Source organism: Trachinotus anak, unplaced genomic scaffold (genome assembly GCF_046630095.1).
Source record: "Trachinotus anak isolate AG129_WGS33_773 ecotype Australia unplaced genomic scaffold, CSIRO_AGI_Tana_v1 ptg000016l, whole genome shotgun sequence".
Taxonomy (NCBI): Eukaryota; Metazoa; Chordata; class Actinopteri; order Carangiformes; family Carangidae; genus Trachinotus; species Trachinotus anak.
The window spans coordinates 10817681-10835365 of record NW_027273867.1 but is presented as its reverse complement, the minus strand read 5'-3'; the positions used below and the strand labels follow the sequence as shown (position 1 = coordinate 10835365).

Sequence of the window (17685 nt, the reverse complement as noted above, 5' to 3'; positions counted from 1 at the left end):
GTGATAAATCTCCAGTCTGAAAATCAAAGTCTCAAACTGCCTCAGTGTTGTTTTCTCTAGTTTATGGCTGGTGACTGATACTAACTTTTTAGAGGCAGAGATAAAAACTTCTGGTCTTTGAAAAGGACATGGGAGCATGTCTATTTGATGCTGAAAAAGGAGCCAAAGAAATATGAGAAAAACAGACTCTGCCTCCAAAACATTAATCGTCTTAAAGACCTAGAGCAAGAAATTAAACTGAGCCGGGAGCTGAGCCAGCCACTCAGAGTCATGCTGGGTGAAGCTCTGCCTAACACCTGGCTGTCTAGAGAGGGGCTGATGGAGGATGTAAGATTGCCTGGGTGGCCTGCGGCGTCATAACCACAGAGATCATAAACCATCTCAAATCTACTGTGAGCTTTGCAGCTTAAGCCTGAAGATGAGAAGTTATATGAACTTTAACGTTTCAACTGAAAGAGAAGAAACAGAGCCAAAAAGAGAGCTTGCAAAGCTGGAGCTGTGTCTGCAGGAGGAGCGAACTCAAGCCAGGAAGGAGGTCAACGCTGCAGAGATAAGATAGATAGATAAAGATAATTACAGAGCCAGCGGGAGCAGCAGAACTTGAAAAAAAGACGAGGAAGAAGAACAAGTTGTTCTCTTGGCTCTGTAAATTGGCCAAGTGGAGGAAAACATAAATGCACAATCCCAAACCTGGTTCCCCTTGTTCCCTTTGTTTCTCTAGAAGTTGATTATTGCACAGGGAGCCAGTGGAGTGAACTACTGATTTGATTGTTGGTCTCACTTATTATCACCTCTAATAAAAGCCCCTGATGACACAATATTATACCATGAAACATAAAAAAAAAAACTGAGAATAAGTTATAAATAAATCTGGCTTCATCTGGGGTCAAATAACAGAGTGTGCAGTTTTGTTGTCAGGAGCAGCCTGAAGCCAAACTCTGATGATGCTATTTTGTCCAAATTTTAAAAGAGAGATATCAGATCTTGTAGTTTGACCCTCCAAATATCAGCAAGGGTTTTTTAATCAAAGTGAATCATCGCTTTAATGTTGTACATTTTTGCTGGGTATCTGTAACTCTGTGAACCTTGGTGAGTAAATGGCTGCATTAGCAATACACCTGCAGTCACACATGGCAGTGGAAATATTCAGATGTGGGAATATTTTGGATGATTTGAAGCTTCTTATTTGCACAGGATCAACTGCACTGCAGTGAAAAGGAAAGCTCCAGATTCAGCTCAGGGAGAGAGTCAATGTATCGTGCACTGAAGCAATATGTCGGGCCTTTTTGAGGAGTAGTGTGTGCTGACATGTATGGCTGCCCCCTTCCTCTCACCTAAGGCGGTGAAGCGAGCTGACACATCTTAAGAGATGCTCTAAATCAGTGCTGGAATAAAAAAAAAAATAGCCAAACGTAAAGCTTTTGTTTTACTTTCTGAAGCTTAAGTTACATTTTATAGCTTCAGTCATGTCTTGTGAACAAAATACAGAACGTAGCATGTCGTGTTGCCAGTCACATTTGGAAAGATGTTTAACTTTGAAACTACTTAAGGGGACTTTTGGCAGAATTTGTAGTTTTCAGTGGTCAAAATTAATTTAGAAAATGTGTCAGGGCTAAGTGTTTGATACATGGTTTTGTGGCAGTATTTCCTTACTACAATTCAATGGAAAATAGTAACATAATAATAGCAAATCTCCTATGCAAAGGAATTATAACAGGTTGGTTTAATCCTTTAGACTTTCGGTTTAAAGTTGACCAGAAGGAATTGGGTAAGTCTAATCAATGGAATGTAATCAATGGAAGGTCCTCAAAAGTGCATTGTCCAAACCTGTTTGTGTGCATAGCTGTATTTTTATACCTGTGTGATGTTGTGTGTCTGTTATGAGAATAACACTTAAGAGTAACACACAATAAATACAAAGAAAATAACCAGTAAGTGTTAGATTCCTTTCTGCATTCCTGAGAGTTTCATCTTTAGCGTCTGCAGAGCTAATAACAGCTCAGGTGAGTTTCAGCTGCTTTACTCACAGCATGATAACTCAAAAAAGCAAACAATGTGATCCCCAAATAATAAAAAAAAAAACAAAAACGCAATGCAATAAATCTAAAGTTTTTATTCACAACAACACAAGCTGGCCTGCTCCACCCAAATGCTACAGACAAAGCAAATGTTTATTTGTCCTTTTAATGGCCTTAAAATTTTCTACCATTTCTGACCTGTATAACCCTCACATACACATTTGTTCATCTGTGAGGTAACTAGTGTTTCAAGACCCCAGTGGTTGGTGTTGAAGTCTAGTGAACCAGGCCTGTGTTTGTGTGTCATTAGCCTTAGATACATTAGCCACTCACTTCCTTTGAGAGTTTTTTTTTTTTTTTGTTTTTGTGAGCTGACTCCACCAGTCCAACTGGCTGCCTCCCTGCACTCTTTCCCAGGGTTAGCACACCTTGGTTCAACCTGTTGTTCAATACTGTACAGTGACATAAAGAGATTTTCAGGTTTATCATTTCACAATGACTTTACTGAACTCATACACACACAGCACATGCACGGGGCAAACACATTTCCGTCATCACATTCAAAAAAAAAAAAAAAAAAGACATGCGTAGACAGGTGTGTGTGTTTTAAACTGTGTACATCTGAGTAAACACAAATATTTATACATGGTTGAATGAGTCAGTTTTGTGTGTTCAGTGTGTCAACGTACAACTTAGCTATATCATGATCAGGCTTTTTTTGACATATGATAGTGGTTATGGACATCATCAAATCTACTCACAATAAATTATAAATCTACAGCTTTACTTCATGCATTAAGACAGAAATGAATCTGTAGGTGATTTAGGTGATCAATCAAATTTTTTTTTTTTTTTACTAGAAAATTTATGTTTGATAGTCCAAAAATGTATGTTTGTGCCTACAGCAGTTTAAAGTAGGTGATTTGTATTATGAGGCCACCATCCAGGATCTGAGAGTAAGTAACCTCTCCATCCTTGGTCATGACTGGTGCTTCCTCATGGCTGCATGTGGTTGTCAAGGAGCAAAAAAAGTGTCCATTCATGTGATTTGTAATGGCAGAAAGTCAGCCATGTCCCAGACAGAAACAGATACAAATGGAGGGATTACCTTACGTAATCCCAGTCACTGTCTCAATATCTCACGACAACGTCATTTCGTTTTCTACACACATTCCCCACATTCCTCTCTGTCTCAATGGGCAAATACTCAGACTCTATATCTTAATGGATGTTTCTCTTTATCTGATGTGGCTGAAGTTAATGATTGACTTTCAGTGAGACTACCTGAGGTATTATAGAGAGGAAAGTAGATCTGGAGATATTGGAAAGAGAATTAGAGAGGCAAGACAGACCTGAGAGGTGATGTAACGAGATGACATCCTATGATTGTGATGTTGTTTAGAGCACAGTAAGCTGTATCCATGGGGATTGTGGTTGAGCAGGGAACGTGGCAAAGACGTAATCTTGTGCTTTGGGAATTTGTGGCATTTTTCACAGTTTTGTGAAATTTTACATACTAAATATATTACTATAATATATACTGAATATATTTATTTGAAAAAAATACCCAGCAGATTAATTCCCTAATGAAAACAAGTCTTAGTTGCAGTTAGTTGTTAGCATTAGTAGCATCATCTTTTGTATTTCAGTGTATATTACCACCACTGTACACTGTATTCAGCACATTTATGCTTTTTTATCTATTTTTATAAAATAAAAAGTAAAAAAATTAATATTGTTTATGAAGATTTTTTTTTAAATTCCTATATCTTAGTTTACTCTGTTTAGTTATTGTGTAAAATTCAGTCTTTAATGAATTGTTTATCTATGAATTGTTTATCTATCCTATGTATTATGTATTTTTATATGATAATGTGTTTACATTTGAGTTTTGGAGTGAGGAAATGACTGGGTTTCGACTGGGATGGGAGATGGCAGGAGAGGGCGTCCCCCAGGTATTCTAGCCACCTGTTGCTGAAGGAGAGAGAGCGAGAGAAATGGCAATAATTCCTGTTGCCACAACAGCTTTCACTCTAAACTTCAGAGGAGGGAAACTAAAGGCATTCCCTGTTTCCTCCCTCCTCTCTCTGTTTCTGTCTATATCTATGGCTATATCTCTACCTGCTGCACAGCCCAGACCGGGTCTTCCCTCTTGGCACCAACCCACACAGAAACCATTTCACCAGGGTTACAAAGTCATAACAACAGAAACTGCGTTTCTTAGCATAACAACATGTCTGGAAGATGTAATTTCCTCAGTTACGAGGATCCAATGACACTTTGAAACTTGGCTTTAGAACAAAAGAAACTTTAAGGATAAAAGATTGTTCTATTTCAAGGCTCAAGCTTCAAGGTAATCTTTATTATCCCTGAGGGGCAATTAGTTGCACAGCCACCAGTAAATGAATACAGTAAATACATTAATCATATGCACCAACTTACACACAGATAATTTACTGAATTTGAGTCTGTAAATATGGGGTGGAGGCTTGCTAAAACTTTTGCCCTTCTTCTTCAGAAATATCTTGCACATATGCACTGTAAATGGTAATCTTTTGGTCGATGTCTGGATGATTTACCTGAAGTGAAAGGAATCATACAAAGGAATAAAAATACTCAATTACAAGTAAAAATCATGCATTACAATTTTTAAAGTACATTATCATCACCGTGTTCTTAAAATTTCAACAGTAAAATTACTCATCATGCAGGACGGCCCCCCTATAGTGTCATATTCGTAAATATTGCATTAATGGATTGTTACTACAACGCATTCATGTGTAAATGGTATTTTACTCTTGTAGCTGGTCTAGGCGGAGCCAGTTATAAGTATAATATATGGCTTGGCTGTTACTCTATAATGATGCATCATATTTCATAGGGTCATTGTGGAGCAGCAATCACATTATTCTCCTGAAATGTAGTGGAGTAAAAGTACCAAGTAACATGAAATGATTACAACTATATGACTACCTGAGTAAACGTACTTTGTTACTAATCCAGACTTGATGGTTTATCATATTGATCCTTGATTAATTACTGCAAGTAGCCCACTTATTAGCATGACTGTAAATATGACAGCTTATTAGAGAGTGAGAAACTCATGACCCCTTATTACTGTGACAACAACTAACTACTAAGCATGTTTTCTCAATCTGCGACACAATTTATTAGACATTACCTCACGAGGAAGTTATAAAACCTGTTACACATTTTCTAACTGTGTCATTATAACCACAACTGAGCATTATCTGGAAAAAACCTTTCGAAATACCACCCGTGTGTCTATATATTGGGTAGCCTATATATAACTCTACATATGCTGGGTTACCGATCATGTACCACGCGCTGTGTCACCAGAGCTCATATGGGCCATGGATAATGTGTCCTGCTCAGGTGTAATTCAGGGAGTCAGACAGACTGGCATGACTGAAACCTTAAAGAAACCGACACTAGAGTTGGACGAGCAGAAGCATCCGGAAGGACAACGTGTGACAGGTACCCCAGCAGGTGAAATTGGCGCCAGGCCAGACTGCTTCCCCTCACTTAATGTGAATTTACAGCAGCAACAATTGCAGGTCTGGTGCAGTTAATCATTTCAGGAGGCCCCCGACTGCTTCCTGTCGCGTGCCCTCCCCAAATAATAGGCAATTTCAACAAAGGGTCTCATTTTAAACCATGTAGTCTAACTACTTGCTGCTCAGCACAACCCGTTTTTGGTTGGTGGCTATTAATATAATAAATGTCACTGAATAAACATCTCTTTACCACATTCCACTCTTTGCATGACAAGCCATTGTTGCCTGAACGGCTGGGCGTCCAAAACTTGCAAGAACATTTGGCTCAGTGGCTTGGGTTGGGTTCGGCTGATACAAAGGGCTCTGTTTTTTCTCTTAATCTATTAGGCTACTGGAGAGGTGCATGCTCCCATGGGGTTTGTTGCCACGCAACCACAAGCCCCGCCCACCACTGCAGCGGATTCACCTGAGCGGCGCCCACGTGACCGACTCTGAGCTTTCATCCAATGAGGAGCGAAGACAGGTACTTCGAGGGGAGAGTTTCGGAGGCGGAAACCTGCTGGTTCAGTGGAGGAAAGCCGCCCCCTCTTATAAATGTGTCAATTCATTTGTACTTTCCTGGAGAATTTGCCGATGAAGACGGGAGATATTTGGGTTGAAGAAAGAGAAGAAAATTAAAAGTTTTCTGAGGTGGGAAATGTGAGGAGTCAGGACACCTGAGTGGTGCGTAAAATGGATACTGGTGCGACCCTTTGAGGGACTGTCACAGTTGTTCTGAGCGCTTCACCACTGAAGAAGAAGAGGGAGAAGAAGAAGAAGAAGACGAAGACGACACGGAACTGTCCTGTGGATTTATATGTCAGCACATCAAAACAGTGTGACATTTACTTTTTGATTTAGGTCAAAGTGTGCACACCACCTGCTGTGGCTCAGGTAAGAGTTCTTGAGTGTTTTTTTTTTTTTTCGCTCATTGTTCACCTGTGAATCACGGCTTGGGTTTGTTCTGCTGTTCTCACGACTCATTAAACCAAACCAGTTTTACAAAAAAAAGCTAAACGTGGCTACACTGGTTATTCATAGATTTAATTGGCTCACCAGTGGAAAATGGTTGTGATTGACGTGGAATTAAATCAGGATATTTTAGAACCGAGACATTTTCAAATTTAGACAGAACAAGTCGTCATATTTAGACAGATTTATGAAGATATGAAGTACAATGAATCCTATTACAATGATGATAAGCATGTTTTTTATATAAATAATGCTTAGCCGTATTGTTAATTTTAAAAGGATTTATTTGATGTTTTAAAAGAGAGACTTGAGAGATGAGGTAAATCAGGAATTTCCACTCAACCAGGAAAAACACTGACCTTATAGAAGAAATGTTTTCAGTTACACTAATATTGGTGTAGAGCAGAACATCTGGATACTTACAGCTGAATACTTATGTTTTCTCTGTTCCAGTTTCCTCCCTCCAGTCAAAGATGACAGAGAGGACCCCATGGTGGAAGGCATTCTTGCCAAAGAAAAAGACTGGTGGCCCCAAGGAGGCAGGTTCACCCTACACCTTTGGCCCGGATTTTGACCCCTTTGCACAACATCCAGAGAAGCCAAAAGACCCTGCTGCATCTGCCTCCAAGACCACTGGCGACCAGTCCCAAGACTCCAACAAGAACTCCAGCCTCCTCAGTGATGAAACCTTCGATGACTCCCATCTGGAGTCAGTCTTCAACGAGCAGACGTGTCGCAGGAAAATGAAGGTGTCACGCTCGGGTCGATTTAAAGAGAATAGGAGGGTTCGCTCGAGCCTTCCTATACAGGAGAAAGAGACAGAGAATGTGGCATCTGGGAAAGAGGACATGCGATGACGAGGAGGAAAATGAAAGAGATCGAAAACTGCTTTTCAAAGATGCTTGACGAGAAGAAGGGGGATTTGAGTACGTGAAGATGCTTGAAACTCTTGAGGCCTTCCATAAGGTCTACTGTGTGTTGGTTATGATGGGGATGATGGAGATGACGAGGAGCATTCAACTTTAAGCCCAAGACTGCAGGAGTAAAGTTATGTGGTACAAGAAATATTCAAAATTAGTTGAAGGACTTGTGCCAGAAAGCCACAGAAACAATAATAAGTGACAGTGTATTTGTTTATTATGGTTATTGAATCACTTTGCGACCAATATCCCATAATCAGAGCCCAAATGAGGAGATACAGTCATAATGCAGTGAGCACTTAAAAGCCAAATATAGCAAAAGTCCCACAGTGTCCTTGTTTGCGTTATGGACGCTGTCGTCATCATCATTGGGCAACTCATTAAAATGAACTACAACCTGTATGACAGCACAATCATCGAATGTCATTTTCTATCAATACTCAAGATAAAGTGTGGTATGCTTCAAGAAAATGTTGTTTATCAGATGTTTACATTGTTTCTGTAATAAGAATAATATATGTTTAATAATGAAGGATAAGTATATTGCTCCTTTTACAATGCTTTACAAAGACATGTTGATTCTAAGGGGTTAGAAGGATGTTTTTATTAAGGTGTAAATGATTTCATTAAGTGTGGAAAAAAAAAAAGAGCTAGTGGAAGAAATTAAGAAATGCTTGTGAGCAGCTTTTAGTCAGACACACGACACTTGCCAGCAAAATGCGTAAAATATAAATGAAGGAAGAAATCCAGCATGTTTTACAACATAATGGGTCCTAAACAAAGCTACCGATATTGAAGTAAGAAGTTAAGTCCAACTGAAGGAGATTTGGCCATGTAGCTAAGGAAGTATGATCCAGCCACTGATGTAGTTTGCTTTACAGGATTACTGTATTTTTGGATCAGCTGTGAAATAAATCTGATAACTGCTACAATCAATTCTATGAGTATGTATTTGCTCTACTACTATCATCAACTTGTCCAATGCAAGGACACGCTTTGTGCTGTTCCCCTTGAGAAAATTGTCTTGAAACAGACATTAATGTATGACAACGAGAAAAAAAAAAACAACTGACATTTTACAGTTCGAGAATTACAAAAGGTCACATTTAAAGAGAGGAAAATATGCATTATTTAAGACGATGCATGATCCAAAAGTGCAAGACACAATATTCACAAATCGTATCACTTCTCTTAGCAGCTGTGTTGTTGACTGGTCTTCACTCAACTGGAAGATGCGGGGGGGGGGGGAACAAGTGGGTCAAATGTGTGATAATCACGTTGCAATTACATGAAATTAGTGCCATTTACACATAATGCATGCAGTGTATGTCATGGCCAGTCGTAAATTATATTGTTCTGTCACTTAAAAGGGAGGAGCACGCCTGTGCCACTGCATTCCTTCATCACTTTTACCGTTTAAGGTGTGTATGTGTGTGTGCCTGCAAAATTTGTGTTTATGCAAAGGAGTTACGGCTGATGTACACCCTAAACGATTATGAAACCGCATTATCATAATCAAATTTAAAGCTTTGTTGCTATCTCACAGCAGCTCTTTAATTATGGTGCAATGAGGAAACCACAGGCCCTTGTTTCTTTGTAATTAAGGATGACTTGTAATGTCATATTCTCAACACAGGGGGGCGGGAATGTGCCAGCATACAGCCCAAAAACTAGAGCTGAGTGGAACTCAAATGTGCCGAGTTGAGAAAAGAAACTCCATCTAGTGAGATGTTGTTGCAGAAACGTCCCCGCCGCTCCGTCAGAACCAGCCCTCACGCATGCAAAATGTTTATGTTGATCCACAGGTGCGATTCAAGGCGAGGGAGAGTTTCTTGGCAACTTCGGCATGAGCTGAGCCAAGTGTCCTGCCTCTCTCTCTCTCCATTGGTCCCGTGCTGCCGACGGGGCGTTAAGGTGTGGCCTTGCGTCTGTGCGCGCCTCCTGCAGTGCGCTCACAGGGGGAATAAACCGTAAACAGCCCGGGCCATAAAGAGACCATTGTGCCGAAACACAGCTGCATGTTTTCAGCGTCTGCTATGTGGACACTCAAATCTCCCTGCAGCCTTTTGACATGTTTGCAGGAGCTCCTGAAGGTTTAGCTACTTGGCAGCTCAAACGCTGGAGACGTGGTGTCCTCATTTGACTAAAAATATCTTGTCTCACTGACCCGCTATGAGGAGCGCACTATGAGGGAAGTTTCTCACTGAGGCTTTCCCTGCAAACAGGTGGATTACTTATATTTTCTGAAGGTAAGCCAAACCTAACCATAACGATGGACTAATTAACAAGCATATATATATATATATATATATATATATGCTTGACAGGTCGTTATGGCTGCTTTTCTTTTTTATTCTCATAAAATACCACAAAATCGTCAATAGCAACGGATATACATAGCGGTGTTGTTATGCAGCACATTGTCTTGTTAATATCTGTCCAATGGCAAATAATCACGATACAATACCTCATTTCTGAAGTTTTACCTTTAGATGTGTCTCACAAGTGGATTTTATAATAGGGGCAAAAGAGCAGTCATGCCATAACAGATTCATTTTGCTTTAGCAAAGAAAAAACACCTAAGAAAAAGTATATAAGGAGGACTGCTGCTAAATCAGCCACTTTGTCTTTTTAACATTGTTCTTTCGTTCCCTTTTCTTTGCTACAAACTGAGCCTGTAGCTACATTTAATGGAAATGAAATAATAAAGACATAGACAGGGGGAGCACCAGGTAATGGTAATACATCAAAGAAGTATATTTTAAGTTTTATATATTATACAAATGAAAATTTTATTTGCCAGATGAAAATCTATTGTATGTAACCATGATTTAAAGCTGGGGTCTGTGAGACCCCAAACAGAACTAATGTGTCATTTTCTGTTGAGGACTTCTTACACGTAGGCCCCAGTCTTAACATTATAGTTATGTCTCCACTGACTCACAGTGTAGAAACCCTGGGGGTCCGTGGTCTCATGTAATCAACCTGTTCTGCATGTCTTTGACACGAAAAGTGGGAGAATCCCTTGTTATGACTGCAACAGCTGCGAGGTCCAGCTGCCGGTCTGTGTCACTTTAGATCTTCTTTGCTTCAGGATGAACGAGACGTATTACAGGTCAACGAAAACAACAACTGGCGTGAGAGAGGTGCATTTCCACTGTGTCCCACCTGCTCTGCAGGAGCTCAGCTAACCAGTGTCCAGCTTTGCCCCCTTTAAACATCCACACTGGCAGTGTCACAGAGGCTGCTTGACACAGATATGAAGACAGAAATAGCAATGGACAGTCTGCCAGTTGCATAGAGGGAAACATAACGCACAAACTTTGCACAAATAGATTAAGACAAGAGGGAGAGGTACACAGAGATTCAACAAAAACAGGTTCTGCTCTGTGTTTTATTGAATTTCTGATGAGGATCATGTGCAAATTCCACAGAGACCTCGAGCTGTTTTCTGTCTTTCAGCCATGGATCGTCAAGAATTTATATCAAGACGCTGGGTGGAGGTCTCTGACTGTCACTGAGGATCATTTACTAGCCCAGTTGCCAACAAAGTGTAGAGATTGAAACGTGTTGACATAATCCTGGAAAGTCATTGTAGTGGACACTGGTCCTTATCATTTTGATTACTGAACCATGTACTCTTGAACGCATCCTGTACAGTATAAAAGTAAAGAACAATATATTTGCGTGCTGTAGCATATTCCTGAGGCCTCTCCTTAATGTGTTTTCCACTCACATACGGCACTGAAGGCCTTTGGTCATTGAGTGACTCAAGGGGCAGGGGTCTATTACTTTTCACACAACAAGCACCATTGTTCTTCTCCGAAGTCCTGCCACAGAGCATTGTGGGAAGAAGAGGAGGACAGGGGCAGGGGGATGTGTCAGATTTCTCTGGAGAGGATGGAGCGTTCGCTGCTTCCTGTTTTGCGCTGTATAGTGGTGAAAGCTGTTCCTGTTAAGGGAAGAGGGTAGGAGGTCATCGAGAGCGCCCCTTTGCACAGAAGCAGCTTCTGATACGAAGGAAGAAAAAAACCCTAGAAGCTGGTCATGTGGCTGCGGTGCAAGAATTGGATGGCGGCTGTGTTTGTTTCCAGTCATAGGGTGTGCATTATCTTCTGCAGGTATCTGAAGCCCAGCTATGCCAGCCCCGCCGCCTCCTCCTCCACCTCCCCCAGCAGCCCCTCCACCTCCACCACCTCCCTGTGCTGCCCTGCCACAGGTAAGACTGTGTGCTCTTCTTCTCTCTGTCTTTCTCTAACTCTCTCTCATGCAGTTGTAAACACTCACTTGTGTCCTTCTCACTAACCACCAACCAAACACCTGGAGGGGGTTATTTGCATTATTGATTGAGGTAGTGTGCACACACACACACACACACACACACACACACACACAGAGTAAGACAGACAGCAGACTCTCAGTAGCAGAAGAGTGTTATGTTTCCACAGCGGGCTCATGTTGAATGAGCTCCTGCTGCCAGCAAACAGGGCCACACTGCAGGTACACAGTTTAGCAGCCCGTAGATAAAGCAATAATCTGAAGTCAAAGTGGAGTATATGAGGGAAACAATAAGACTTATCTCCTCCCTCCTGTTTCTCTTCTTCTTTGCTCACATTCAGTATCCTCCTCTCCCTCTTATCTTTGGTGAAAGTCTTCACTGCACCTTCTTGCTTTTTTGTTTGTATGTGTTTGTTAGAAGAGGTGGGATGAAGCTGAGGAGCTGATGATATGCTGTATTGCTTCATTGTGTGAAATGATTATATAAAAAAATACACCAATAGTTCAAAGTCATAAGAGATTCAAGTTACAATGGTCATTTGCACATTGGAGAAGTTGATATCAGCAAATCTTTAGCATTTTTATCTTGAAAAATTAATGAAACAATTGATCATTATCAGAATAGTTGGTGATTAATTCTCTGTTGATCAATGAATATTTAGTTTAGTGGGGCAAGTGATTGTGCTCTGGTGGACTGATGATATAATACATATATTGTACTGTAATAATACTGGTCAAAGTTATATAAAAGTACTGTTTTTTCTGTGTGACAGTGTCCGTCTGAGCCTCCTAAGCTCCAGTCTGGTGGAGGAGGAGGTGGAAGGAATGCCCTGTTGGCCGACATCCAGAAAGGAACCAGGCTCAGGAAAGTCACACAGGTCAACGACCGCAGTGCCCCTGTTGTCGATAGTAAGAGAAACAACCTTACAGTCCTACCAGCACATTACGGACACACTCAGTCTGTGTGTTCAGACACTTAACGGTACTCACATGGTGCCAGTTTCACTGACTCATCCACTCTCATGGTCGAAGTGCATGGGGTTTAATAGTGTGTAGACGCAACACTGTGATGTATGGGAGTGGAAGCAGACGGAAAAACATGAGGTGAGAAGTTTGGTTTACTGGGAACATGTTGTGTCTCTCAGGGCTGTAACTGAACACACACACACAAACACTAACATGCAGCCCAGTGCTCACTTCAGGAAGGAATGCCCTATAGCAGATAAGGATGTAGTCAAAGTAGGAAACTGCTATACACAGTGGCAAACACAATACACAAGACATACATTGTGTCCCCACAATATCCTAAGCATAACAAAGAAAAACAGGAAAGTTCTGTAGTATGTGATGTTTCAGCTGTTCAATTTCTAAAACATTTTAAAATTTGTATTATGTACAAGACACATCTCCCCTGTGGGTACAATAAACTTGAAATTGAGGTTGAAGTTCAAACTGTGACTTTTAAGATTAAAACTTAATATCACGGTCAAAGATTTAGTCAGAAACATTCACATCATACATATTTATAACTTTAGAAAATGGTTCATGATTCCCTATCTCTATTGTTAAGTGTTATCTATACTAGATAGCTGACATATAGGTGGCCTGTCCTTTATAGAAACTTTTAGGGATATGCCCATTCAGTTAGTCAACAAATTAGCTTTAATTGCACAGTTGAAGGCTTGGATGGTGGGTCAGTGGCAACTGTTGGTCAGTAAGTAGCAGTTAACAGTAACAATGTCAGTTACAGTAAGTCTATGGAGCCAGGCCAATGGAAACAGACTGCTCTGTTGGCCTTCTGGGGGATCAGATCATTTGGGTGGTGCAAACTTTACTCATATTCCTGCCTGACCCATTGCTGTTATCATCTTCATGTTGTTTTCTTTCCAGAGTTAAGGACAAAGCTCTCACGATCATGAAACCACAGATCACCAATTGCACATTTCTCACAAGACTATTTTCTGAATGAATTAATCAATAAGTGAATGACTCTGTAATTACAAATACAAAAAACGAATCTATTACAATGTTTCATGATCAGAGTTGTGATTTTGACGTGGTTGGTGTTGCTTCTGTCCCTTTTACTTATACTCAACTGTAATGTTTTTGTATGTTTGTTGTTCCCCAGAGCCCAAGACCAACGCTGGAGATGTATCCAGCAGTGTTGGTGCTTCTCAGGGTTCATCAGGAGGGATGGCGCCCATGGGACCCTCTTTGGGTGGGCTATTTGCTGGAGGGTTTCCCGCTCTCAAGCCTATAGGACAAAGAGACCAAGCAGGCAAGACCCCTGGTTGGTGCAAAATGTCTTCTTCTTACTAGATATGTGTATTTTCAGTGATCGTCTCTCGTTACTTTGACCATCCCAATGACTCCTTTCTTATGTGTGTGTTTAAGTGTCTCGTTCGAGCTCATCAGCGTCCCTGAAGCCGCTGTGGAACGCGCCCACATCATCAGACACGAGCAGCGTCCCCGAGCCTCACAGGACAGTGGAGCTCCGGAGCTCTGTCCACTGGCCACTCGCTCCTTCATCTTCTGCTCCTCCCTCCCCTTCTCACGGGAGCAAGCACCCACCTCCTTTCCCTGCTTCCTCTCCCCCTCCGACCCCTCCTGCTCCTCCCTCTGCTCCTCCCCCGCCTCCCCCACCTCAAGCCTTCCAGGACCGCCCGGCCAACAGGCCTCCGCCTCTCCCCTCCTGCCCTCCCCCTCCCCCTCCCCCTCCAGCCCAGGTCACCAAGCCCACCTGGCTCCCCATCCAGCACTCTCACCACACCACCATATCCCAGCCCTCTACTCCAACTCCTCCTCCTCCTCCTCCACCTTTTCAGGCTCCCTCTGCTGCCCCAGGGGACCGCTCCTCAGGGTGCTTCTACCCTCTGCCCCCCTCTCCGGTCCACTCTGAACCTTCAAGGTTCCCTATCTTACGGGACAGCCCTCTTGGACCTCCTCCCCCACCTCCTCCACCCCCTCTACCGGCTACCTTCACCCCCACCTGCCCATCCATCCTTCCTCCACCACCACCCAAGATGGCCCCAGTGCCCTCCCCAGCCATGCGCTCTCTGCCACCATCATACCCCTGCAATGCTCCCACACGACGGCCGCCTGCTGTGCCCAGAAGTGCAGGTGGGTAAACTTCTCCTTTTCTCTCCCATAACTTCTCTGCAGAAAGTTACATAATCTGCTTTTGACGCACACTGAAACACATAAGCATAATTGCTAAGTAAATAAGACCAACCTAAAAAATAATGGCGGTTATGTAAAAAAAAAAAAACAGGTAGCCCATTTCAGAGCACTGGATTTTTTCTCATTTACAAGTTATATATCTGATGGATACTTCACAAATAATGCAAATATGTAAACGTAAAGGTCCCCAGTAAAAAAAGGGACACCTGTCCTTAAAGCGTTCAAACAAAATATAGTTGAATGTTTAAAGGAACTGTTTGTAAGTTTTGCTATTGCTTCATAGCCAACATGAGCAATAATAGCTGTTTTCATACCAGACTAGAAGAAAAATTGAAAGTTCAGCATCAAACTTCATTACTTTACTTGCCAAGAGCTGTCTCCAGTGGTGGAAATCAACAGTTTTGTTTTGCTTCTTTTCTTCTACGGAAGTTAGCAAGCTAACCAGCTACTCCTGGTCTGGGCCTGGTCTCGTCATTTTCCGATACTGAGTCACTGTGGTGTCCAGTCTGCCCTGAAGAAGAAGTGCTGCTCAGAGGATGTTGTATAACCTGTTGTATTGCAAATGTGACGATGGCTGTAGCTTTTGGCAAGACTGGTCAGTAAACAGCTGTTTATGCTTACGTTGGCTATGTAGCAATAGCAAAACTTACAAGCGTAAACCTGGAAAGAAGCTTTCTTTTGCAACAACAGCAAGATTTAAATGACTATATGGTCCATGCGTGTTTTTAAAATGAGCAGTTTGCATGTTTATGGCAAGTTGTTGTACATATATAGAGCATTTTGTGTTATGTAATTAATGATTGGCACATTGATACAGAAAGTCATGCAAAATTTACAAATGAAATACTAAAGCAACATACAAGATATGTGAGACAAAATTCACAAATATGACACAAAAGCAGCAAGAAATGATTCTGCAACAAATGTTTATGGGAAACAGAGAAACCAGTCGAAATAGTTTGAGTAATTGTTCTGTTTTTCTGTGTCTGAAACTGTCAAGAAAGTATAGGTTTAAAACTGTAGCGGCTGTTGCAGGTAGTCATTAAATCATACAGAGTATGTGTTTGTGCATCTCTGTAGTTTTTCAGCAATGTGTAAAAAAAAAAAAAAATCATTGCCGTTTTTCAAGGTAAAAACACTGTGGCCTCGCTGTCTCAGCTGGCATTAGACAAGCACATCGGATTTTGTTTTACTTTTTATGATGTCACTTCCGTTGCTGAAATCAGACTCCTCTCATCACTGCTCATGACAGGTGTAGGTCGGTTGGCTCCACCTCCCGCTCCTCCGGCACGTTCTCCCACCACCGAGTTGTCCACCCGCATTCCTCCCCCTCCACCACCACCTCCCCTGCCCCCATCCAGTCTCAGGAATGGACACCTGCACAGCCTGGGTGAGAGTCGACATTTTACCACAACAAGAAGCTTCTAAGATAAACGTATCTTACATAAACGAATTATCTAACTATCTAACTTCATCTTCACTCTGCTGTGGCAGATGATTTTGAATCCAAGTTCCAGTTCCACCCTGTAGAGGATTTACCTCCTCCTGATGAGTTCAAGCCTTTTCCTCGGATCTACCCCAGCAAAGAAAACAGAGGTAGCAGCCCAGCACTTTATTTCTGAATTTTACCCATGACTTCAGTTTCCCGTATTGAGTTGTCTTTTTCTATCCTCTTTCCTCTTCTTACAGTGAACCCCAAACCACCAGGGATCAGGACACACCTCAGATGAGTCAAGGCCTCACCTTGTTCTTCATCCCCCACACAGCAAAAAGACTTTTGTGTTCCATCTCTTTCTCATGACAGCTCATGACAATCACACAATTGCCATGGACTTATTTGGATGCAAACCCTGTGTGTATTTTGTTTATGTTTAGTGTATTAGTGTGTGCGTATATATGCGTGTCAAACAGGCTTCCGCCTTATACTGACTATGTGACCTCTGACCTTTTCCAGTGTGGAATGTTTTGAATGTGTGTGAGGAGGAGGAGGGCTCTCCCCACTCATACTCATAAACTACACACATACACTCCAAGGACAGTGTCTTTCCGTAGCTATATTTAACATGACCGTACAGTTTTTAACAGCTTAAGCATTTCAGTGTCTACATACAGTATACAAAATTTAGATGTTATGTCTTGAGAGATATCTCTTTTGTCCTGATATATACAGAAGCACTTTTCACAGTCTGAATTTAATCCACAAACATTATTAAACAAATGGTTTTAAGATGTTACAGCTCTTTTAATAACAGATATATACAAACTGCTGTTCACTAACAACCTCTGTATAAGGAGATGCTCTTTAAGCACTTGTATGAATACATTTTTAAACTAGTGCTTTAATACTTGAGCAAGACGATCCTCTCTGCAGCTGCATCTGTTTTCCTCCCTACACGGCCAACAAGTCAGCCTTATTTCAATTTAAAACTCAATGTGAAAACGAGATTGCGGGTGAATAACTCTCACTACTCCCTTGTACAGAAGGGTATGCTAACCTTGGTTGGTCATAAATCATTGTGCATACAGTAAGTATAGTGGTGCTATCCTGTGTTTATGTGATTATTTTCTAAATACCAAAATAATCTATAAAAATGTAAAAACTGATTTTGATGTGAAAATGACTTACAGTGTGAGGAGTATGGGAATGCATCTGTTTTAAGTTACACAGGTGTGGTCTTTTATAAACGGAAAATGAGTGAGGTTTATTGTTTCTCCCTCTGTAGTAACTAATGCTATCTCCTGTGAAGACAGTGCCACCTG

General features: G+C 41.4%; 2 protein-coding genes across 2 annotated transcripts; both read left to right on the top strand.

Annotated features, from left to right (window-relative positions):
* The first annotated feature begins 6328 nt into the window (after window positions 1–6328).
* Window positions 6329–7550, top strand: LOC139634458 (proline-rich protein 15-like protein). Its single transcript, XM_071500922.1, has 2 exons — window positions 6329–6469; window positions 7001–7550. Exon 2 carries the CDS (start codon window positions 7021–7023, stop codon window positions 7402–7404), a length of 384 nt encoding a protein of 127 aa, XP_071357023.1. The 5' UTR covers window positions 6329–6469; window positions 7001–7020; the 3' UTR covers window positions 7405–7550.
* A 1853-nt stretch (window positions 7551–9403) lies between these two features.
* wipf3 (WAS/WASL interacting protein family member 3) lies at window positions 9404–17625 on the top strand. The gene is made up of 8 exons (XM_071500306.1): window positions 9404–9716; window positions 11589–11686; window positions 12519–12654; window positions 13874–14035; window positions 14140–14865; window positions 16178–16315; window positions 16420–16521; window positions 16615–17625. The coding sequence occupies exons 2-8, from the start codon at window positions 11606–11608 to the stop codon at window positions 16653–16655; spliced, it is 1386 nt and encodes a 461-aa protein (XP_071356407.1). The 5' UTR covers window positions 9404–9716; window positions 11589–11605; the 3' UTR covers window positions 16656–17625.
* The last annotated feature ends 60 nt before the right edge of the window (window positions 17626–17685 follow it).